The 25,992-nt window shown below is 41.6% G+C and overlaps 1 protein-coding gene across 7 annotated transcripts in view; it reads left to right on the top strand.

The window, feature by feature from the left end:
- LRP1B (LDL receptor related protein 1B) overlaps window positions 1–25,992 on the top strand; it is a 748,913-nt gene that overhangs the window by 579,461 nt on the left and 143,460 nt on the right. For all 7 annotated transcript variants that reach the window (XM_053405851.1, XM_053405869.1, XM_053405860.1 and 4 more), the window contains 10 exons: window positions 7,980–8,180; window positions 9,065–9,310; window positions 11,214–11,411; window positions 13,501–13,705; window positions 15,193–15,357; window positions 16,587–16,831; window positions 18,756–18,887; window positions 20,202–20,429; window positions 22,746–22,920; window positions 23,831–23,925. In XM_053405851.1, the coding sequence (XP_053261826.1) occupies window positions 7,980–8,180; window positions 9,065–9,310; window positions 11,214–11,411; window positions 13,501–13,705; window positions 15,193–15,357; window positions 16,587–16,831; window positions 18,756–18,887; window positions 20,202–20,429; window positions 22,746–22,920; window positions 23,831–23,925 (1,890 nt within the window). The remainder of the gene's footprint in view (window positions 1–7,979; window positions 8,181–9,064; window positions 9,311–11,213; window positions 11,412–13,500; window positions 13,706–15,192; window positions 15,358–16,586; window positions 16,832–18,755; window positions 18,888–20,201; window positions 20,430–22,745; window positions 22,921–23,830; window positions 23,926–25,992) is intronic.

Below are 25,992 nucleotides of genomic sequence, written 5' to 3'. Positions count from 1 at the left end.
CTCCGGAACCTCCAAGACCAGCCCTAGTAATAGAGGTGTTGCTAGAGCTGGCAAACGGATACCCACTAAAGACAAAGGCGCTGTTGGACTCAGGCAGCTCCTGTAATTTTATGAGTAAGGAGTTTGCAGCTGAACACCAGATACAGACACTCCCTTTAAGCAACCCCCTGCAGGTGACCACGATCGATGGGAGGGAGCTGTTGGGAGGAGAAGTTAGTCTACAGACCGTCCCAATGGTTATGAGGGTGGCCAGGCACACCGAAAGGATAGCGTTCAATGTGGCCACCCTGGGAGGGGCTCCCGTCATTTTGGGAATGAGCTGGCTAGCGTTGCATGACCCGCTAGTGGGCTGGCATCAGAGAGTGGTCTCCTTTGGGTCAGCACATTGCCTGGAACATTGCAGAGAGGGAAAGGTGCCAGAAGGGGCAAAAGCCTTTCTAGCAGGGACGGAAGTGGCAGACAAAGGGAAGGTGCCCAAACAATACGCTGATCTGAGCAAGGTCTTCAGCGAAAGGGAAGCAGATAAACTACCACCGCATAGAGACTTTGACTGCCAAATTAACCTGGTCCCTGGGGCCCAGCTCCCCGTGGGCAAGCTGTACGCCATGTCAGACAGGGAAATGCAGGAGTTAAGGGAGTTTATTGATAAAAACCTGAAGAGGGGCTTCATCAGAGAGTCCAGAGCGGTGGGGGGGAGCCCAGTGTTTTTTGTGGACAAAAAAAACACGGATAAACCCCGGCTTGTAGTGGATTACAGGCGGCTAAATGCCGTGTCAGAACCAGTGACTTTTCCCATGCCCAGGATTGATGACATTTTGACCAGGGTGAGGAAGGGAAAGATATTCACGAAATTGGACCTGAGAGGGGCATACAACCTGATACGAATAAAGAAAGGGGATGAATGGAAAACCACCATGTTCACCCCTTTGGGGGCTTTTGAATATCTCGTTATGCCATTCGGATTACAATCAGGCTCCGCCTGTTTTCAATCGCTCATGAACCATGTCCTGGGACCTTTGCTCTACAAGGATTGCGTGGCCTTCCTCGATGACGTGCTGATATATTCAGAGAATGAGGAGCAGCATGTAAAGGATGTCAGGGAAGTGCTGAGCCAGCTGCAAGCAAACCAGCTGTGGGTGAAATTGGAGAAGTGTCAGTTTCACACCAAGGAGGTGGAATTCCTGGGGTACCGCTTATCAGACAAGGGATTAGCCATGGATCCAGGCAAGGTCCAGGCGGTGCTGGAATGGAAGACACCGAAAACGAAAAAGGATGTGCAAAGGTTCTTAGGGTTTGGGAACTTTTACCGTAAATTCATCAAGAACTTTGCCCACTTAACGGCTCCCATCACGGACTGTCTAAGCAGCAAGAAGAAATTCGTTTGGACGGCGGAGGCGGAGCAAGCATTTGAGGAATTGAAAAGGGCATTCGCTTCGGAAGAACAGCTCCTGCATGTGGATTTACAAAAACCCATGAGAGTGGAAACTGATGCCTCAGACCGGGCGGTGGGGGCGGTGCTGCTTCAGCCAGGGAGCAATAAGGCGGAATGGAGACCTTGTGCCTTCTTTTCGCGTAAGCTGAACAAATCCGAGAGGAACTACACCGTATATGACCGAGAACTACTCGCCATTCACGAAGCGTTCCGGAGATGGAGACACTTACTAATTGGCGCACAGCATAAGGTGCAAGTGTGTACGGACCACAAGAATTTGGAGTATTGGAGAACGGCACGAGTGCTCAACCAACGACAAGTGAGATGGGCCCAGGAGTTCTCCAAATTCCATTTTGAAATCTGCTATGTGCCAGGTCCAGAAAACATCAGAGCGGACGCTCTCTCTCGCAAACCTGAATATTTGGAGGGGGAGGGAGCGCCTGAAGAGAGACATATTATCCCAGAGGACCACTGGGTGTGTGGGGCGGCCTGGGTGGGGCAAAGGGAACTGGTAGAGGGAACGGTAAATGATGAATACGCCCAGGATAAGCTCAGAGGTTTAAGGAGAGAGGGAGAAGACCCCGGAGGTTTTGAAGAAAGAAACGGGGCATTGTATTACAAAGGGGCTCTATATATACCCGAAGGGGAATTGAGGGGGAGAGTACTGAAACAGCTGCACGACAATCCCACAGCGGGGCATTTTGGGCAACACAAGACCATGTGGTTGGTGACCAGGGAGTTTTGGTGGCCCAAGGTGAGGGAGGATGTACGGGAGTATGTGAGAAGGTGTGACCAATGCCAGAGAGCCAAAGGAGAAAGGCGGGCACCAGCGGGGTTATTAGAACCGTTACCCACACCAGAACGACCGTGGGAGGCGGTATCGATAGATTTTATGACGGATCTGCCTAAATCCCAGGGGAAAACCGCCATACTAGTCGTAGTAGACCTGTTAACTAAGATGGGTCACTTTGTAGCTTGCTCACATGCAGTCACGGCGGAAGAGACAGCGAAATTGTTTGTAGAACATATTTTTAGGCTGCATGGCGCCCCCTTGAGGGTGGTCTCCGACAGAGGGAAACAGTTCACGTCCAGATTCTGGAGGAAACTTATGAGCTTGTTGCACGTAGAGGTCAACTTTTCGACTGCCAGGCACCCTGAGACCAATGGGCAGGCGGAGAGGGCAAACGGTATCCTCCAACAATACCTGAGGTGTTATGTCAATGACAGAGAGAACGATTGGGTCGAAAAGTTGGCGCTAGCGGAATTTGCTTACAATAATGCAGAGAATGTGTCCACCGGGATGAGCCCCTTTTTGGCTAATTATGGGTACCACCCCAGGGCGTTTCCAGGGGGAGGAGGGGAGAGATGGAGTGTCCCGGCCGCTGAACATTTTGTAGAAGAAATGGAAGCGATCCATCGTCAACTCCAACTCAACTTAGAAAGGGCCAAAGAAGAATATAAGAGGCAGGCAGACAAGAGCAGAAGGGAAGGTGAAACCATTAGGGTGGGGAGTCAGGTCTGGCTATCAACCCAAGGGTTGCCGTTCAAGGGGGGTTGCAAGAAATTGAGACCCAAAAGATTGGGACCATTTGAGGTCATCCAACAGGTCAACCCAGTGGCTTTCAGACTCCGGTTACTGAACCACATGAAACTGCACCCAGTATTCCACAGGTCATTACTGTCACCATATAGGGGGGAAGGTGAAGGGGTATCCACACGGGGGCCAGCCATAGAAGAAAGGGAAAGCAGCAACCATGTGGCGGAAATCATCGACTCCAGGTGGAAGGGTAATCAGGTGGAGTATTTGGTCGCGTGGGAAGGGGAACCGGAGTCGGAAAACACCTGGGTGACGGCAGAGGAGGTCCGTGACGAGATCTTGATCGAAACGTTCCACCAAAGGTTCCCCAGGAAACCTCAGCCAATAGCGAGGTTCCGGAGGGAGTACTTTGGCACCACCGACGATGAGGAGGAACTGGAAGGATTCAGGGAATCGGAGTTGGAAGGAGGAACAGACTCCGATGAGGAGCAGTACTTGGAAACCGGTAACAGCAAGAGGTGGAGGGAAGTGTTCGAAACTTCGGAAGATGAGGGAGGTTCATTCAGGGGTTTTGCTCCCTCGCCTCCCGCAGAGGAGGGGAGGGAAGGGGGTGAAGGGGGCCCTGGAGGGGAGGGGGATGTCAGGGAACTGCCATCTGAGACGCAGGAGGTGAAAGGGCTCACAGAGGGTGAGAGAGACCATTCAGCTGAGGAGGGGACCAGCAGGGGGAGAAGTGGAGTTCCAAGGGAAAGTGAGTCGGAGGGAGGGCTCAGAGACACTTCAAGCGAAAACAGTGGGGAGGTTTCAAGACCTCCTGTAGGGACACCCACTCCTCGCCGGAAACTGTCACGCCGAGAGTCCAGAAGACGCGTTTCCGTTAAGGAGCTTTTATGCTGGAAGAAGTTCCGTAAACGCCCACTGTCCGATTCAACGAGCGACTGATGGAGCCATGCTTAAGGAGCTCCGTCAGAGACAGAGGTTTGTGGACTTAGCCAAACTCTGAGGGACTAGGATTTTACGCACAAGCAGCTCACCATCCCATCACAGTCAGTCAATATTATTAAATTAATTATACCTTACAGGTTATGTGTTAAAGCTGGGAGATTGTTAGAGTCATTGGAGCAAAGTTACCTGTCATGGATGGCTAGAATTTCTGCTTTGGGGGTCCTGTTTTTCCAGTTTTTTATTTACTGTCCTTTTACTATTAGTACCTACAAGATAGTTAAACTCATAGCAAAAGGATTTTCATGAATAGCATGTGAAGAAACCATGGATACAGGCAGAGAAAAGGGCACATGTGCAGTTAGTTCATGTACAACAACAGGACACATGCAATTGCCTTGAGTTTCTTGGCTACAGCTTGTGGTCAGTGTGGAGAGAGCTTAACCATGATCCTGAGTTCAGACCATACTCTAAGCTAATCCTTGGCCTAGCTCAGCATGATAGAGGAGTAAGGCAGATTGAGGCAATGGCAAAGCCGCTGTAAGAACCCCTCCAAGAGTCCACATGTTGACATAGTAAGCCATAGTGTAATGGTGTCTCTGTTTGTATAGAGCTTCACTAACGCCAAACAGCAGATTCCCCAGTGCCACTATTCATGTTTGAACCAGGATTGAGATACAGCTAACTACAAAATGATCACGGAAGGGCGATTAAAACAAAATCAGTGCTTCGGCAGTTCAATTGACTTGGAATAAATTTAGGAGTGTAATAACTCTAAATATTTTCCTTTAATCTCAATAATTCAGATTTATATTTTAATATTGCTTAAACAAAAATGGCAGTTCAGGAAAGAAAAGAAAAAATAGCAAAGGCTGAAGGCAGAAAATGACATCTGAATAAGCATGTCCCTATAGGGACATTTCTACACTTGATACCAGATATTGTGGTAACTTTTTGAAACATGGCAACCCTATTTGAGAGTGTCTCAGAGATATGAAGTATTCTATCTAAACAAATAACTGTTCATAGATTACCCCTTTTTATTTTTGATTATTCAAAAATTATTATCCTTCATAAATTTATTTCAGATTCATCTTGGAACGGGGTGGGGGTGGATACTTCGTTACCACTTCTATTCTTATTCAGAATTCTGTTTTTACCTAGTCACATTGCAAAGTATAACTGTTCCCATAAAATTTCCTCAGTTTCATTTAAAAATGCACTAAAGAGGAAGAGGAACAAAGCTTGTGTTGTTAATAAAGCGATATTCCTACAGCGATATTCCGAAAATTTATAATGAAATCTTCCAAATGTTTGTAGAACTTAGTACTCCACCTAAAGTTTGGGTACTTAAACATAGCGCTAGCCCTTGGTTTGACGATGAATGTTTCCAGCTAAAAAGAAAACTGCGCCAAACATTTAAAAATAATCGTACTAAACTAGAGCCCTCTTATCTTGATGAAAAAAGAAAATATCATTACATTCTGGCCGAAAAGAAACAGAAATATGCAACCCAAAAATGGCTACAATTACTCGACTCAATTCAGAGTAAAAATAACAAAGCGTTCTGGAACCTAGTGTACGGAGGATTGAAAGCCGAAAATCAACTAACTCTACCACCAATTGCAGAATCCAAATGGTCCCAATATTTTACATCGGTATTTAACAATCTACACAGTGAGCTTAAAGGAAATGAAACCACTAAAAATAAAATCAATAAACTCCAGGAGTGGCCAAGGGTAGAAGAAGAGGAAATTAGAGAGATAGTTAAAAATTTCAAATCGGGGAAATCTCCTGGGCCAGACGGTCTACCAATAGAATTATTCAAGACCTATATAGATTGGTGGGCAGAACCCTTAGCTCAATTGTTTACTCTCATAGATAAATATGGGATCATACCTGAGATATGGTTAAGATCAATAATTATCCCAATCTTTAAAAATGGCGACCCAAAAGAACCAAGGAATTATAGACCGATAAGCCTATTATCAGTGATAGGGAAAATCTACGCTAAGCACCTTTTATCTAAACTCCTTACCTGGATGAAAAATCTAAATTTACCAGGGAAAGAACAAATAGGTTTCTCCAAAGGTTGCTCCACATTAGACCACTGCCTTATACTTATGCACTTGGTTGAAAAATACAGATCTCAAAGGCAATCTAAGATATATGCTGCTTTTGTAGATTTTCGTGGTGCATTTGATTCAATTGACCGCCCAAAGCTGTGGAGGAAACTCACAGAATTAAAAATTGATCAGCGCTTATTGATCCTAATAAAAAATTTATACTCTTCCAATATCTGTCAAGTCAAACTTAACACCAAAGGTCACCTCTCACCAGACATCCCAAACTCGAAAGGGGTAAAACAAGGGTGTATTCTTGCCCCCTTCCTATTTAATTTATTTTTATCAGACTTGCCAGATCACCTTCAAAAAATAGAATCACATGCCCCTAAACTTAATCAGAAACCAGTTTCTCTGTTATTATACGCAGACGATGCTGTTCTACTATCATTAACGAGCTTGGGTCTGAAACGTCTCATATCTTCTCTGATCCTCTACTGCGAATGTAACAAGCTCTCTATAAATTATGAGAAGACAAAAATTTTGGTCTTCTCGAATGGTTGGAAATTAGAGAAATGGAAAATAAGAGGGCAGGAAATCCAACAAGTGAAAATCTATAGGTATCTGGGAATCTTATTCCAGAGCAATTTAGGGTGGGCAAATCATCGCACAAATGCCATAAAACAGGCAAAGTGCACCTCATCAGCTGTTGCCCGTTTTTATTATCAGAAAGGCAATCAATTTATTCCTGCGGCCAATCAGATATTCCAAACAAAAGTGCAATCCCAGATATTCTATGGAATCCCGCTATGGGTCCAAGCATATAATAGTGATCTAAAAAAGATTCACTCCAGCTTTCTGAGACGTATTCTTGGACTCCCAACTGTGATCAAATATGAAACAATGTGTGCAGAAATAGGCATACACACAATGGAATATTGGGCCTGGTCCACCTCAATAAAGTACTGGTTACGCTGCCATTTTCGCTGCCCTCCATCAAGTCTGCTCGCTGATTTGCTCAAAGACTCCTACAAATCAAGATGGTATCAGTACCTCGAAAAAAAGATTGAATCTTTAGGCATCGAGCTGGAGCCCCTGTACAATTCTAATGAGCAATACATTTTCCATAATATCCTAACTAGACTAAAGGATGTCGAGAGGCAAAATATTATGGCAGCTGTAAACAAAATTTGTTCGCCCATATTCTATGATTTAAATATCTTAGATAGCAGAGCCAATTACGTCACCAAATTAATAATTCCAGCCCAACGTAGGGCCTTTATGCTGGCCCGTTTGAATGTTTTTCCCTCAGCATTTGTCAGGGGAAGATATCAAAACATCCCCAGAAACAAGAGATTCTGCAGATGTTTTATGAATGTCCCGGACACGGTAGAGCACATTCTCTTTCAGTGCCCATTGTACAGTACGCTCCGTCAACGCGTGCTGTCCCCTCTTTTGGGTGGTCTGGAGCCCCAACAAGGTGAATGTGTGGGATTCTGCCTATCCGACGTTGACCAAAGGGTAACGGCGGGGGTAGCCGAGTTTTTGGTAGTAGCCCTCCAAGGAGCGGGTTAGCAAGGAAAACCACTGATTTTATATGTATATATATATATATGTATGTAGCCAACTGCTGCCTTTCTGTATATATCTCAAGGCTTTTATATGTTACTTTCTCTTTTATCGTTTTATTTGTATAATGCCTAATAAAGGTTTGAATAAGTAAGTAAGTAATAAAGCTGCACACACACACACACACACACACACACACACACATTTTCTCTATATACTCTCCTCGGACAGATAAAACGTTGAATTACTTCCATGCACTTTTGTTCCATCAAAGGCTTTTTAAATTTGACATTGGGGCAGGAAATGGCTGTTCTCAACTTTGTTGTAGGTGTTATTTTAAAATACGAGGCAAAGTTTTTGCGAACATTTTTGTTCAGAATATTTTCCTGCATTTGCTTTCAGTCTGATTCTCTGTGTTTATTTTTCTCTTTTCAAGGGAGATGCATTAGCAAAGCATGGCTGTGTGATGGGGACATTGACTGTGAGGATCGCTCTGATGAAGATCATTGTGAAGGGTATATGTGTGGACCACCAAAATACCCCTGCGCAAATGAAACTTCCATCTGCCTACAGCCGGAGAAGCTCTGCAATGGGATAAGAGATTGCCCGGATGGATCTGATGAAGATGTCCTTTGTGGTACTTCATGCTCTTTCCTATATTAAAAAGTTCCCTTTATCAGATTTATTGTGTATACTTGCATCTGCCCTTTGGAAACATTAATATTGTGAAAGCTTTGTGCATTATCACTTGAGCTTTTCATTATCCCTTTCCTTGTTACATTTGAAATTGCACATTTCACGGAAATGGATCTGCACAATTTTCATTTTCCCAGTTCTAGATGGTTGTAGCAGACTTCCAAACTCTGCATTCAGTGACAATTTACACACTGTCAAAGTGAATACAGAGAGGCAAGTCCTGCCATGACCTATGCATGTTCTTTAGACCATATGTGATCCCTACCATTGTAGACAACCATTTGGAGGGTAGGCTTTTTGCACTGTGATGTTGCACTTGGTCCTATTGTATTCATTTTATTCTAACCTAGAATGGCACCCAATGTACCTTTTCCAGTGGTACCTTGGGTTACAAACACCTCGGGTTACTAACACTTCGGGTTACAGACTCCGCTAACCCAGAAGTAGTACCTTGGGTTAAGAACTTTGCTTCAGGATGAGAACAGAAATCATGCGGCGCAGCGGGAGGCCCCATTAGCTAAAGTGATAACTCAGGTTAAGAACTGTTTCAGGTTAAGAACGGACCTTCAGAATGAATTAACTTTGTAACCAGAGATACCACTGTATAAGCAAAAATCCTTATGTGTAGTAACATACTCCACTTTTCCTTCCAACACGAATAAAAGATGCAGTGAAATTTGTTTATACCGATTCCTGAGAAGTTCTATACATTAATTTTCTCTAGTCTCAATCCAGTACAATTTACTACAGATCTGGTAGCCTTCTTTTAGTCTGCATTTTATGTCTGAAAAACACCAACTTCTGTTTTGTTTTCTTCAATTGCAGATGAATGCTTGCTTAACAATGGCGGTTGCAGCCACCAGTGCTCAATAGTTCCTGGAGGTAGAATTGTGTGTTCATGCTCACCAGGGTTGTACCTGAGCTCAGACAATAAAACCTGTGAATTCATAGATTATTGTGCCAAACACCAGAAGTGCAGCCAAGTGTGTGAACAGCATAAAAATACCGTTAAGTGCTCCTGTTATGAAGGTTGGAAGCTCAATAAAGATGGAGAAAGCTGTGCTAATATCGGTAAGTTGACATTTACAGACTATTCACTACTGTAGAGCTCCATTTATGAAAATATAGGGGAACCAAAATAAGGCCTATTCACTTTGGAGAAGCAGTATGAGTCACTGGTTGTTTCATCCTTAACTCTTAAACACCTAGATTAAAAGGGTTTTGAAAGTTTATTCACAAATTGTAGCGATTTACAAATTGCCATTCAGTTAACAAAGCTTGACATTACAGATCTGATTATTTATACTTGTATTTTTCACATGGGGGGACATCCATAGTGTAAAGCACTGAGTATAATTCTGGGGATTATATAATCTTTCTTTTGACCACTGTGGGAGTAACTGCCTTTTTGAGTAGTAATGAGCAGAACACTGGATTAACATAGTCGGTCTGCCTCCTTTTAACATTTATAAACTTTCTCTCTTTTTTTACAAAATAAACAGAATTCTTTACAACTCTTATAACAGGACACCCTCTTTTACAGACCGCAAGCAACATCTACCCTGAGACATCCATACATGATTAAGCCAACAGTTCCTTTGGCCTAGATTACACCAAAGAACCCTATATATATTTACATCTGTACTGAGGAAAGGGGTTTATGATTCACAACTTCAGGGCTAGTGTTGGGGGTTTGAAGCTGCTGCCAGTAGGCATCTAACACTGTAATATACTGTACATATAATTCATCTCCAATTTTCCTCTCATTCCAAATGGATGTTGAATTTAGATGGGTGATTACTTACAAATAAAAGTAATACAATTTTTATTTATCCTATTTTGTTCTCCTGTTTTTTGGTAAACCTGGGTAAGGTTGTTGCTGAGCCGGAAGATATGTTGACATATATGAAGTTTCTGGAACACTATTTCCATTCTGCCTAGAGTCTTGAACAGAAGTTTGCCTGTTAGTAGCAGGGGAGGCACCACAGCATTTTGCTGTGGGTCCCCATTGTTGTTGTTGCTTGCTATTTTTACTCTTTTTCTATAAAGAGAAATCAAGTGTTGTAAAGAGTCCCCATTTGTTCATTGTATGTGTGTCTCGGTTTGTCGGTGAAATGAACCCACCCATGGATAAGGTCGTGTTTTCTGCATATGTGTATACCCAAGTTATGCAGAAGTCTCTGACTAACGAGCTTATGTGTTAGTTCATAAAATGAAAATAAGCAAGGACTGAACATGCTTAGTAGCCTCCAGGAAACATGGGATGTTGAAGGTGTAAATTATGGGAAGGGGAGAGAAGGAAAAGGTGCGAAATGAGCCCTAGACATCTGGAGGTAGTGGGATAGAATGGATAAGTGCCATGAAGTGCTTTCTAAAAACTCATCTGCAAATGCAGTGAAGTTGCAGGAGGATAAAAGGACATGTTTTTCATTTCCCACAATAGAAGAATTGCCCCACACTTTCTACTATAAATCAATCAAGTGCTCAGTCCTTCAGGGCTAGATAGCAAAGCACAGGGGAAGGTTCTTGAGAGAGCAAAATGAAAACTGTATTGCTTCCTTCCCTTGTCTTGAGGTGGTGGATTGCTCGGCCAGGCTGCACTTCTTACATGAGAGAAAGCACACTTGGTCACAGTTGGTTTTACTTTTGAGTAGACATGTACAGGATTCTGCTGTGAATATTTCTGAGCTGTCACCAATGATAAATTTCTGCTACTAGAACTTCAGACCACAGTTAGATTGTTGAATCTAATTTTCATTTTTGCAGTGTCAGATCAATATTGTTGTAGCTGAATAAAGGTTAGATTTAAGTGGCAATGTGTATTTTAGAAAAAAATACTACAAGAAATGTAATGCATAAGTATTTTACGGTTATAATATCCTGTCAGAGTTAGTCTAATGAATGCCTTTTTATTACTGTCACCATAATGATGTAATCATTATATTTTATACAAATAATACTTTTGTATTCCCAGATCCATTTGAAGCTTTCATAATTTTCTCTATTCGGCATGAGATCAGAAGGATCGATCTACAGAAACGGGATTACAGCCTGTTAGTTCCTGGTTTGAGAAATACAATAGCACTTGATTTTCACTTCAATCAGAGCTTACTGTACTGGACAGATGTGGTTGAAGATAAAATTTACAGAGGCAAGCTTTCTGAAACTGGAGGTATGAAATGAAGTTTTATTTATTTTTAATGAAGAATTATTTATTTTTAATGATCTTGGGAAAAGCCAACTGGAGAAAACTGGTGAAATTATGTTGAATCCATGAAATTCTGGGGAAATTATTTCTCCCACATGCTATTACAGAATACAGTCCAAAATGGCTCTTATAATGTGATACTATTTCCCCCTTGTTTAACGTTCTCCTTTTGTCACCTTTTGCTTGCGGTACTAGTGGGGTAGGAAACCTGGGGGAAAAAATCCATCTGGCAGCCAATGTGCCCCTTTGGTTTCAGACAGTACATGGGTAAACGAGTCTAAAAAGCCTGAGACACAAATTTTCACGGCCCTCTAATTGTTATGGTGGCTCATTTTACCAGAAGTAATGTAGTTAGCATAAACTCTGGAAGTGTATACCCTCAATTCTGACCAAACTAAGCTTCCTAGGCAAACGTGAACCTCTAGGGGCAGTATGCCATTAAATACAGTTTACTGAGAGGCAGTAGTGAGGGAGAACTATTATAAGACCCTCATATAAGCTCACCTGGTTGCTGCGGAAAACAGGGTTCTGGACTAGATGGTTCCAGTAGGGTTATTAGTATGGTTGTTGTGTTAAACATAATACACCTCAAGCCTAGAATATGGAGCTGTTCAGAAAGTGGTTCTCAGAATATGGGGAGGTCCCACCGGGGGCCACAATACACTTACAAAGGACATGACGTTTTTGAGAAAGAGACCATTTGGAAGTAGGCAGAATGGCAGACTCTTCCCTGCCAGACTGCAGAGGCTGCAAGCCTATATTCACTTACCTGGGTGTAAGTTTCATTGAGCTCAATGGGAACTGCTTCTGAGTAGGCATACACAAGATTCCTCTGTATCCAAATACATGCATTTTGTGGCCTTTTGAAATGTGCATTATGGATACATTACAGCACATACAATGGGCTTCTTTCTGAGTAAGTAGGTTTACTCAGATTGCTTTATTTCAGTCTCCATATCTACTCTTAGTTGCAATTAACATACGGGAGCTTCTGCTCCCAGCATTTCTTCTTTCTCCTCTGGAAGGAAAGCCTGCCACCAGTAGAATGAATGATGCAATTGATATGATTTATGTTTTTTTTAAACAAACACACACACACACACACAAATTTCCACAGGCCGAAATCCTGCATGCTGCTTGCACAGAGAACAGAGTGTGAAGTTTTTCCCGTAGGGCTCTAGTATAACCTCCCCTCTCCCACCAGGCCCCTGCACGTGTCTCCACTCCTGCTTCTGCTGGGAGTAGCCTGCACACCATGGGCCTGGGGAAGAGCAGGCTCCAAATGCTTGAAGGTAAGATGGGGGAGGGTCTCAGCTGCAAGTGCAAATGGCCTTGTTGAGTCACACGATGGCTCTTAGAATAGTAGAAGGCTCATGAACAGAGGCGACAGGTGGGGGCGGGGAGAGGACACGTAAACTCCATCCATACCATGCTCTCCATGCACACAGTGTGCAGGATTGTGGCCAAATTCTGCTCAGCCTTAATAGTTGACACTGCGCCACCCTTGCTACGATGCACGCCCAAAATGTATTATATAGTAAGAAAATAATATTAGTAAATCCTAATAGTTTCCGTTTCATACTGTGCCTAGTGTGGTAATTTGCATATTAGAGGATTGATCATGATAATTCCTGTTCCACAGTAAGTGTCTCACAGTGCAATCCTATACATGTCTACTGAGAAATAAGCGTCACTGAATTCAGTGGGACTTGCTCCCAGTAATGTGTATATAGGGTTACACACATTACTGGGAGCAAGTCCCACTGACACAAGACAATTTTTTTTTAAAAAAAGGTAAATGTTGTTGCAAAGATAGCTCACCCTTCTGAAATTAGTAAACTTCTCAGTTTTCTCCACAATTGCAAAGTTGTGAATGGGCTACATGTGGCATAAACCTACTATTTTATAATGTTTTATGGTACTATATTTTAATTTTTCTAATGTTTTACAGTATCATTATTTTAAAAGTAGTTCTTCTGTTGCAGTGTCTACTTTGTGCAAGTTTAAACTTAATGTGTTAATCATTTTAAGAACTCTTCTAATATTTTCACAGGGGTAAGCTCCATTGAAGTAGTTGTCCAGCATGGCTTAGCTACCCCTGAAGGTCTTACTGTTGACTGGATTGCTGGAAATATATACTGGATAGACAGCAATTTGGACCAAATTGAAGTTGCTAAATTAGATGGCACACTGAGGACAACATTAATAGCAGGTGCCATGGAACATCCTAGGGCTATTGCTTTGGATCCTAGATATGGGTAATTAAATGTATTTGTAATGATTATTTACAACAAAACTGTGCAAATGTTTTTTCAGAGGTACTGTGAAATGTTTTTCATTTGTCCTTAGCGCTGGTAATTTTGACCCTACTATGAAACAAGTTATGTGGGGATGATAATAATGCTAATAATTAATAATAATGTTAATAAAACTAATACACACATTCATTTTCGTTTCCCATGTTTCTACAGGTGGTAGTGGTGTACTGTCAGAGCAACATGTTAATTAAATCAAGTAGGATATTTAAGGAGGAAAATTAAATAGTATAATTGCCAAAAGAGCCTGTGTAATAGACTTTATCAGCTATATATATTCTTCCCCCTTCATCCCATTTTCTCAATGACACAAATTGCAAGGATTGCTTCTTACCAGTTTAATGTATCTGAAGGCAGAGCAGCCATGTTCCCTTACATTTGGGGAAATGGGCAGTTAATTCCCAAGTTGAACCTCTTTCACAATCAGACATACCCTTTATAGATTTAGAGCATGATCATTACTTTCTACCACTTCTCAAATGTGTTGCAATTATACGTCCAAATGCAATCAAATGCCCATAGCCTATCAGGTCTACATCCAATTAGCATTGATTATGCCTTAACATTACTCGCACTTATCTTGACACTGGAATGTAAAGCACCTGTCTCAAAATTCTATCCGTATGCAATATTAGAAGAGGGAATAAGGGCATACTGCAGGGAAAGAAATCAGGTAGGGAGAAAATCAGTTTTATCAGTGCTTCAAAATGGCGAATTCCTGGTTAGGATCTTTTGCATCCCTCTTATGCAACTCTAAAATGTTATCCCCCGCCCCATGACATGTCCTCCTGTGGATGTTGGAGAAAGATCAGTTCTGAGCACACCCAAACACCATCTGGAGTCTAGGCTGAATGAAAATGTAGCTATGCCTTCCAGTCCTTTCTGGCACAATCCTTATTTCGCTTCGCTATCGTAAATGACAAGGACATGCTGGTGGCAAGGAGGGACTGAGATATTGTTTTGAGCATGTGTCACAGCTACTGAGGCCATAGGAAATAGGGTAGAATTGGGTTTCTAATATAAATATGAGCTATTTGTTCAACTTCATAGAATCACAGAATTGTAGAGTTGGAAGGGACCATGCGAATCATCGAGTCCGATGTCGTACAATGCAGGAATCTTTTGCCCAACGTGGAGCTCAGACCCATGAACCTGAGATTAGGAGCCTCATGCTCTGTTGACTGAGCTATCCAGAGAATAGTTTCATTTCCTTTCAGAATAGTTTCATTGTGTTAGAAAGTTATGGAACTCCACGATTAAAACTTTATAGCTGTTTTGGCAATGTCAAAAATGTATTCTACTTAGAATAACTAGCCCAGATTTGCTAATATGATGGTATTAAAAAGCAAAACAAAAAACACCTGTATATATTATTTGTTTCATATTTTAGTGTAAATTTTGTTTTCTTTCTCTTTTTTTGCATCACTCAGAATTCTGTTTTGGACAGATTGGGATGCCAATTTTCCTCGCATTGAGTCTGCTTCCATGAGTGGAGCGGGAAGGAAGATAATATATAAAGACATGGATAGTGGAGCATGGCCTAATGGCCTTACTGTGGATCATTTTGAAAAACGAATAGTATGGACAGATGCCAGGTAACAATGTTCCCTGTGCTTTTTGTATGAGAAAAAGAAAAGTTGCAGAGCTGCTTTTATTCTTTGTCTTCCCACCCCTGCAAGTAGGAATGAAGGCACAAGAAGTGTTTGGGGATGAATGGGAACAGCTCTATTAATTTTTGCCAGATTCTCATCATAAGGAGACAGGTTAGCAACAAGCTAACAACCCTTCAGTGCAGACCCCCTCCACTTCATGTGAGAGCTGGGATTCTTCCTCTCCCACTCTCAACCTGGCACGAGTAATTCCACCCTGTGTCCAAGGACCAGATCAATCAGATGATCTATCTATGCACGTCTTCAGCTGTTCACTAAGCCATGTGCACAACAGACACCAGGCACTTCTATGGTGGCATAAAGTCAAGCCACTCATTGTGTTCAGACTCCCAGAACCCAACAGTAGCTCCCCTTTCATATTACCTCTCTCAGGCAGCAGTGAGGCTGTCCTGCTTCCAACCCCCACCAGCTGATCTCTGTTGCATACCAAAACCAAAGAGAGGGAGGAGCTAAATGGTGGTGGCTGGTGTTATTTTTCTAGAAAAAGAGGAGCCGGAGCTCACCATAAGCTTCTCCCTTGTTCTCTTAGAATGGCAATGGTGCCCACCTGAACTCCTGTGAGCTCCAGCTGAAAAAAGCCTTGTTGGTGGGGCTGGTGTAATGTAAATGCATTGGAAGGAGTGCAGAATTGGCCCCATTGACATTATTGCACTTCTCCAACCTCACTGCCTATCCAACACTTCCACTCACAGTCTCGGTGAATTGACTAGAGGCACGTCAGTTAAGGAAGCTGCCTTCACCATGTCAGATTTCTTAGTCCAGGGTTGGGAAGCATATTGTCTTCCAGATACTGCTAGATTAAACTTCCATCATCCCTAACTATAAACAAAGCTGGCTGGGACTGAAGTGAGTTGAAACCCAATGACATCTGGATGACTGCTGATTAGCCACTCACTCCTGCTTTAGTTCAGTATTGTGTGCACTGACTGGCAGCTGCTCTCTAAGGATTCAGGCAGCCCCCCCCCTGCCCACCGTCCCCAGTTGTTCCTGGAGATGCCAAGGATTGAATCACTGAGCTATGATCCTTTGCCAAACATTTGAAATACATTCCTTTCATATTTGTTTAATTTTCCAGAATATAGTTTCATAACTGCACTAAGCCCAGTTTCAGAATTCTCTCACAATGGATTTCTGTTTGGGGGGTTATCTTTCAGGTCAGATGCTATTTATTCCGCACTGTATGATGGAACTGACATGATAGAAATTATACGAGGACATGAATATCTTTCTCATCCCTTTGCTGTCTCTTTGTATGGGAGTGAAGTATATTGGACAGACTGGAGGACAAACACATTGTCAAAGGCCAACAAATGGACAGGACAAAATGTTAGTGTGATACAAAAAACTAGTGCACAACCTTTTGATCTTCAAATCTATCACCCAAGTCGTCAACCACAAGGTAAATTAACACTTCTAATAAAAGTGTCATAGTCTTTTTGTTCATAGTCAGATTCTACATTACATACCAGCAATATGAATGAATATCTCTTAAAGGTAAAGGTAAAGGACCCCTGATAGTTAAGTCCAGTCGCGAATGACTCTGGGGCTGCGGCGCTCCTCTCGCTTTACTGGCCGAGGAAGCCAACGTTTGTCCGCAGACAGTTTTTCAGGGTCATGTGGCCAGCATGACTAAGCTTTTTCTGGTGAAACCAGAGCAGCGCACAGAAATGCCATTTACCTTCCCGCCAGAGTGGGACCTGTTTATCTACTTGCACTTTGATGTGCTTTCAAACTGCTAGGTTGGTAGGAGCTGGGACCGAGCAACAGGAGCTTCAAACCACCGACTGTCTGATCGGCAAGTCCTAGGCTCAGTGGTTTAGACCACAGTGCCACCTGCATCCCCTGAATATCTCTTAGCTAATAACTATTATTATTTATATGACTGACTTGTTAAATTAACATTATGTGAGTACCACTTCAAATTCTTTTTAATGCTTCCTGTTTTGTGCTGCTTATATAAATAAAAGGAGCATTTCTGAGCAGCATTATTGTTGGCTAAATGACATCTTAAAACTTTAGCAATATTAAGAGCACTAAAGAAATCATAAACATTGAGTTAACAGCCCTTTGCATCTGCTTCAGTGAAGTATTACCAGCAATCGGCTGGAAATGGGAGAGAGTGGTTAGATTTTTTTAGCCCCAGGTCAGAACCATAACAAATATTGTTTTAGGCTGTGTTGGTATATTGTATACGGCATTGACCTGGGAACCTTCTCATGTTGCCATTATTTTTAATAGATCAGTATGGAATGGGGGCAAATGTTAACAGCTACTTTTTCCTGTGGTTTATAAGGACTACGGCAGCAGGAACACCTCTTGTGATTTGAGGCAGGGGAAGGGATCACAAGTATCTGCTTCCTTTTTATAAGCCTCTGCTGTAAATAATTGCAGTTCAAAAAGGCATCTCTCAGCATGCCATCCAAATCACAAGTCTTCAGATTATAAAAATATATGTAGTATTATTTTGCATCTATACAGAAACAGATCACTTACCAGCAGTGCTATTTTTCTAAAAAAAAAAGATGCCAGAACTCACCACAAACACCTCCATTGTTCTCTTAGAATGGCAATGGCACCCACCTGAGAGGTGCTGGAACCGAATTCTAGAGAGTTCTGGCTTTTAAAAAGCCCTGCTTACTAGGGAGATAATTCTGAAGAGGTTATTCTGAAGCTTTGATGTCTTGAATCCAAAATTCCCACACACAGAATGCAGTAGAGGAAAGGGATTTCCTATTTCTCATCCCTCTTACATCCCCCTTTGCCCCCTGAAAAGCTGTTCCAGGGGTTTGGGGATGCTTCAGAGCAGCGTGGAGTCAATATAGGGTTTTCAGGGACAAATTGGTGAAAACTGCTTGACTTTAGGGAGCCTCCACAGGATCTCAATGTCTTCCAACCCACGTGAGTGAGCACACAATTCAGAACATAAGAAGAGCCTGCCAGATCAGGCTGGTGGCTCATCTAGTCCAACATTCCGTTCTCGCAGTAGCTAACCAGATGCCTATGCCGCAAGAAGGACCTGAGTGCAACAGCATTCTCACAGAATTTTGTAGAGTTGGAAGGGACCCTGAGGGTCATCTAAACCAACCCCCCTGCAATGCAGGAATCTCAACTGAAGCATCCGTGATAGATAGCCATCCAACCACTGCTTAAAAAACTCCAGTGAAGAAGAGTCCATCAGTGGCAAACTATTACTATGGTGTAGATTTGTTTGCCATTCTCTTCCCCTCCCCTCTTCTAATATATTCCCCCCCCCATTGTCAGACTTCATTGGTCTCCTGCAGAATACATATATTTGTATGTTCAGTTTACATTTTTAATTCTAGCTCCCAATCCTTGTGCTGCTAACAATGGCAGAGGTCCGTGCTCTCATATGTGCCTGATCAATCACAACAGAAGTGCTGCGTGTGCATGTCCTCATCTAATGAAGCTGTCTATAGACAGAAAAACATGCTATGGTAAGTTTCTCTCTCTCTCTCTCTCTCTCTCTCTCTCTCTCTCTCTCTCTCTCTCTCTCACACACACACACACACACACACACACACTCTATTAACTACTTAAATTTCAGAGTAGAGGACATGTTGTTCACTAATAAGTTTGAGGGTAACTCTTGCCTCACATGAACCAACAAGATGCCCAAATGTATTTGGCTTGTCAAGCTTTGATATTTATTACTTTCGCTTTTTTGTTCTGGATGTGTCTAGTACATTCACCGAACTTATCTCGGCAGAACAGGGAGGTTGGCAAGCAGAAAGGGCATAATCAGAAAATGATGAGGCAGGTAAAGTGCAGAATGAAAAAAAGTACTTAACAGTTTTTAATCTCAGTGTACTCATCTGAAATGGTCTTGATATCACTTTCGGAGTCTTAGCTCAGAAAGCAGCTTCTAAGAAGAAATACTTTAAAACTATAGTGATGCATTATGATGCAAACACATTGGCAGGAACAGCATATTGATTTTGCTGGTGCATTTGCTGGTGCCTCACTGCTATCTCACACCTTCCCCATTATATCCTAGTAAGCCAGGCATAGGCAAACTTGGCCCTCCAGATGTTTTGGGACTACAGTTCCCATCATCCCTGACCACTGGTCCTGTTAGCTAGGGATCATGGGGGTTGTAGTCCCAAAACATCTGGAGGGCTGAGTTTGCCTATGCCTGTAGTAAGCCAATCTGATGCAGCTGATTGGAGGTCAGATACGCACCACTTCCCCATCACACTGCCTGCTATTGCCATTTAGAATTACCAAATAATGTTACGCCTTTTAACAATACAGTGGTACCTCGGGTTAAGTACTTAATTCGTTCCGGAGGTCCGTTCTTAGCCTGAAACTGTTCTTAACCTGAAGCACCACTTTAGCTAATGGGAACTCCTGCTGCTGCCGCGCCGCCGGAGCACGATTTCTATTCTCATCCTGAAGCAAAGTTCTTAACCTGAAGCACTTTTCTGGGTTAGCAGAGTCAGTACCTGAAGCGTATGTAACCTGAGGTAACACTGTATTCTGAACTACAGATATTTGGATTTTAAACGATTTCTTAGTTTTTTATCTGTTTAAAAACAAACATGGCTGACTTTTAACTTATCATGGGACAATGTGATCTTCTACTAATGACCAGATGAATGTGCTTACCTGCTTTGTACTAAATTATGTATGAATACCAGATTATTATAATATATAAATGTATAACTTAGATAATCATTAAAACAAAATATAGATTGTAATAATATTCCATTGATCTGCATCTAATAAATGGCATACCTAATTTTTTACAGAAATGAAAAAATTTCTTCTTTATGCCAGACGTTCAGAAATAAGAGGTGTTGACATAGAGAACCCATACTTCAACTACATAACAGCCTTCACGGTTCCTGATATTGATGATGTAACAGTTGTAGATTTTGATGCAGCAGAGGAGCGCCTATACTGGACTGATGTGAAAACGCAAACTATAAAACGGGCCTTCATTAATGGGACTGGTTTAGAAACTGTTATATCAAGAGGTAAACATATTTTAAATGCAACGTTGCAAGTCCAGCTGGTGGACGGGGCTAACAAACTGAACTGTGAAGATCTGACAACACTTTTAATAGCAGCACTCTTATGCCTAAAAACATCTTGTTGTGATGTTTAATGTGCAAAACTAATCTTGGGTTATTTGGTACAATACAAGACACTTGTCAATTATTACATAATGCACATATCTGATCTAGTTTGAATCATTCAGCATCCTAAGACTATATTGAGAAATAATTTTTCAGGTTAGAAATGGTGTTGTTGAGTAACTGCGTTATAAGAGCAGGAAGGGCTGTAGATCACTGGTGGAGTATGTGCCTTGCACAGAGAAGGCCTCAGATTAAATCTCCACATAGATTTGAGACAGACTCTTGACCGAAACCCTGGGAAACCGCTGCCAGTCAAGTGTAAACACTGAGCTGGATGGAGATGGACCAATGGGTCTGATGCAGTGTCAAAGAGCATCCTGTGTTCCTCAAGAGCCCTGCTGGATGAGGCCAATGGTCCATCTAGTCCAGCATCCTGTTCTTGCAGCGGCCAAACAGATGCTTACAGGAAGCCCACAAGCAGAACATGAGCAATACACTAATCCCACTTGCGTCCCCAGCAACTGGTGTTCAGAGACATAACACTCTGGATGTTTTACACAGTCATTGTGACTAGTGTTCCTTTGTAGCCTCATCCTTCATGATTTTCTCTAACTTCTTTTTAAAGCCGTTCAAGTTAGTGGCCACCATTACATCCTGTGGCAATTAATCCCACAGTTCAACTATGTACTGAGTTAAGTAGTACTCCTTATTTAACTCCTTATTTAGCTTCATAGGATAATCCCAGATTCTTGAGGGAGAAAAACTCAATGCATTTTCTCCACACAATGCATAATTTTATATATTTCTGACAACATGTCCCCTGCCTTTTCCCCCCCAAACAAAGAAAACCCAAATGTTAAATAACCTGTACTCATAGGGGTGTTGCTCCAGCCCCTTGATCATTACAGCTTTCTCTTTTTGTACCTTTTCTAGTTTTGCTATATCTAGAACTTTACAAGTGCAGCTACTCTATGGGTCTGTGTAACAACACTGTGATATTAGCCGTTTAAATTAAATCTTTTCCCTAACAATGCCTAACATGGAATTCACCTTTTTCCACAACCACCATTTTAATTTAATTCTGCTGCCTTTTTAAAGCCTTCAAACAAGTTCCCAGGAGGATATGGAATTAAGGCATTTTGAATTTGCTCTTAATGATACATACCATAGCAGCAGTTTCATGTTTGTCAAATAATAAGAAACCATTGATGCAGCACTGGGATTTTGTAAGTAATTCTCAAGTTCTAATCCTTCTGCCCTGCATCATTAACGATGTTATGTTGGAGAGTCATCATGGAATAGCTAAGGCAGTGAGTATATAATATAAACTTTAGGACCCATGTTTATGCATTGTAGTGGTCTTGCTAAGTGAATTCAGTTTCAGTCTAAGGGAAATTAGAACAAACAGTCCTTCAAAGATGCTTCGGGGCAGAATCTTATTTGTAATAAGCAGATAAAGGCCATCGATTTCATAACCAGCTTGTGAGCTGCAGGAGATATCTGGCCACTTTTGATAATAGATTAGAAGGCTAAGCTAGATGCATCTCGGTCTGGTCCAACAAACCATTTCTTAAGTTCTTAAGTTCAATTTTCTCACCATGAAATTCAGCATTGAAGGGACAGATTCATAGTTTAAGGGCATTTTTTTAAAAGAAAGAAAAGTAGATGCTGCTACTGATCTATGAAAAAATAATTCTTAAATTTCTATTGTATGGGACCCTTTCACACATTCTCCACTGATATTTTGCAACCAACACAGTTTTCACAGGTGTGTGAACAATGCCTTTCTAAACGCAGAAAGTTATGGGAAGATGTGGGCCATTCACTGTCCATAGTACTCTTCCACTGGAGGGAAGGAGGAGATTTCATTGACTTCCCCTATATCTCCCTGTGCCTCCATTGAAAAAAAGCTGCTCTGGAGAAGCATGGGACCCTCTGGAACAGTATGGGAGATAGCTCTGCAAGCTGCAGGGTGAAATCACCCAAAATTGCCTCACCCTTCCTTCTACCAGTAGGAGCCTCTGCTAGATCTCTGTCCCTTCCATTAATTGAAAAATTATTTCTAATTACAAAATGGCAAATGCATCCATCCCATTACCTGTGTTTTGGTCTTCCTGTTTACAATTTCAGTGATATTTAAAGCCTTCTTAAAATGAGTGAAAACTTCTTGGTAGAGCTGATTAGGCAACTTATTTGCTGTTTGACATTTTGCAGACATTCAAAGCATTCGGGGACTGGCTGTGGATTGGTTATCCCGTAATTTATACTGGATTAGCTCAGAGTTTGATGAAACACAAATTAACGTGGCACATTTAGATGGCTCTTTAAAAACCTCGGTTATACATGGAATTGATAAACCACAGTGTCTTGCTGTTCATCCAGCTAAAGGGTAAAGTATGATTATTTACACCAATATTTTTGCAATGTCTTTCAGGTGAAATTTAGGTTGATCTCATATTACACGAGGGTTACGTTCTTGCCTATTGCGTGTATAAGTAAAATCACTTAACGCCAGAACACTCCACAGGAAACCGTAAAAACCCAGCAAATCCCTCCAACTTTCTCCGATGACTTGCCAACCTTTTCTGCAACCTCTCCAGCCTCTTCTGATCTCTCTCCAACTGCCTCCAATCTCTCTCTGCACTCCACCAACTCTCCATCCATACCCAAGTGTTCTCCCAGTAGCTGATGGGATTGCTGGCCATTTTCTTTCTGCTCTCGTGCTCTATTTGCTTATTTGTTTGGGGGTGATTTGCATATAGCTGCAATCACATAAGTGAAATCCATGTAAGATGAGCTCTGCTTGTACTAACTAGTAAATTAAGTTATGAAGTGATGCCTCTGTTTCTGGTGCGTCGCCATCTTCCTAATATAGATAACCCATTGTGGGAGTTGGAGTCCCCATGAAATCTACTAGTTGTGTATAGATCACAATTTTCAGAATTCCACACCTACCAAAAGCGGGGGGGGGGGGGGGCAGGCGGAGAGAGTGGAAGAAGAAATCACAAATGGGCTTTCCATGCATTCATCTCTGATGGGGATGTTATTTGTTTGAGGGGGGAGGCTCTGTGTTGCTTTTTCACCAATCTATATTGTAACCCTGTGGCATGGTCAGTATATGATGTTACCATACTTATTTATTTAACGAAGGGAAGAATGTGGTCAAAAAAGAATATTGTAGAATCTATACAGAGACACTCTGGATTCATGCCAATTTTATTTCCAATATAATGCAAAACAGAATAGGATTGCAGCTTAATCTTTTTTAATGTAATTTTTGTTTGTCTTGTTTTGTAAAGAAAACTTTTTTGGACTGATGGAAACACCATTAATGTGGCAAATATGGATGGCAGCAACAGCAAAATACTGTTTCAGAATCAAAAGGATCCAGTTGGTAAATATTACTACGATCACTCATTTTCATGTAGAGTTACTTTAGTGCAACTTTCTCTTAAATGTATGATTTTAAGGAGAAAAGTAGGTGACAATGTTTACTGTTTGGCTTGCTGGGTCACAGCTTGTGCTGGACTGAGAATGAGGAATCATGGGTAATCTGGCTTCCAGATTTCAATTTACTATTGTATTGTTAGAATTGCTGTATGAGTTGTGGAGATACTCCAAGCAGCATGTGAGTTCCATTCTGAAAGGAACAAGTTAAGTGGATAATCAGGGAGGAGGGCAGTACAGAAGCAAGTACACAGCACTATGGGTGAAAACCAGTGGTGTCTGTCTGTTAATGGAATGGACACCATTTACAGAATGGATTTCTCTTCGCCCCTGCAGCCCCATATGCAGCTCCAAAAACTACTCCAGAGGTGTAGGAGGTGGTGGAAGGGCCTGGGGAAGTCATGCTGCACGAGTGGAAGCCTGCTCATGTGACACAGTAGTTTCACAGTAGTATCTTTTCAGTGCCCCGAATCCAAACTACAGACCAAATTTAAAATTCTCTATCCAATAAATCATTCTTGCCAGACTGATAGCATTGATTTCAGCTCTTGCCATTCTGTAGCCAGCCACAAAAAGAGATGAAGGAAAATTTCTCTCTCGTGTTTCTAGATTGATGTATCCATGGTTTTTGATTAATATATACTGTTGTTACTAGCGGCTACCGCTCAAACATTTTATCATTATGTAGTTCTAATAACTTTCTCCTGAATGCTGAAAATTATTCATATTGTCATGTACTCTTCCAATTGTATGATACAAGGTCAGATTTGTTTTCTTCTAGAAACTTAACATTATAGCATTCTTCATTTCTTCATCTCATCATTTATTATTGCTTTATAGCATCATGTTTGACAAGCACGGCACGTAATTAACAAGATTATCGTAAATATAATGTGCTTTTGAGTCTGAGAAGTACCAGATAATCTCTTTGAATGTTCTCAGAGTTCTAGGAACACAAAATGATAAATTATTTCTAAATGTCTGTTTTGGGGAGATAGTTTAATTGACTTTTTATTGCTAAGTCCTAAAATATTCACTTGTGATCTATATCACTTAGAGCTATTTTAATGACACTCATTCTTTCCATGGTCTGGTGATACATGAATGATAAAAGAAACAGTGGCTCATTATTCACACAGAGATAAAAGGGTCAGCAACATTGAAATTTTAACCAAGACACAATCAGAGCATTTCTTGATTACGACATTTCAAATTGTACCCAATGCAAACTAATACGTTGTTTTTAACAATTCTTATCTGCATTATGCTGTCTGTTTTATGTGCAGGAGGTAGAGTAAAATCATGAAATCTAAGTTGGGAAGGTGAAAAGTGAGCTTAATAGTAGTGTGGGATGGGAATGGGATACTCTAGAGGATTACTGCAGGAGAATGGTAGGGGTTTGGCTAGCAAGTTAGTGTTTTTAACAAGATATTAATGTTTATTGCAAGAGTATGTAGCGCACAAGCTTATGCAGTTACTTTATAATAATAATAATAATAATTTATTATTTATACCCCGCTCATCTGGCTGGGTTTCCCCAGCCATTCTGGGCAGCTTCCAACAAAATATTAAAAATACATTAAAACATCAGTCATTAAAAACTTCCCTGAACAGAGCTGCCTTCAGATGTCTTCTAAACATCAGATAGTTGTTTATTTCTTTGACATTTGGTGGGAGGGTGTTCCACAGAGTGGGCACCACTACCGAGAAGGCCTTCTGCCTGGTTCCCTGTAACTTCACTTCTTGCAGTGTGGGAACTGCCAAAAGGCACTCAGTGCTGGACCTCAATGCCCAGACTGGATGATGGGGTGGAGACGCTCCTTCGGGTATACTTTAATATAGCATTGTCTTTTTAAATAGGTATCTACTTTGCTAACTTGTTACTTAAATACCGCTTATTTAATGCTACTATTACTACACCAAGACAGTTTTGTGGAACCTTTTAAAAACCCCTTTTCCAGATTGCCCTTCTATTTACTCCACCCCAGTTAAGCCTCATGAACACTGTCACTGC

This window comes from Podarcis raffonei, chromosome 1 (genome assembly GCF_027172205.1).
Source record: "Podarcis raffonei isolate rPodRaf1 chromosome 1, rPodRaf1.pri, whole genome shotgun sequence".
Classification (NCBI taxonomy): Eukaryota; Metazoa; Chordata; class Lepidosauria; order Squamata; family Lacertidae; genus Podarcis; species Podarcis raffonei.
This window is presented reverse-complemented; position numbering and strand designations above follow the sequence as displayed.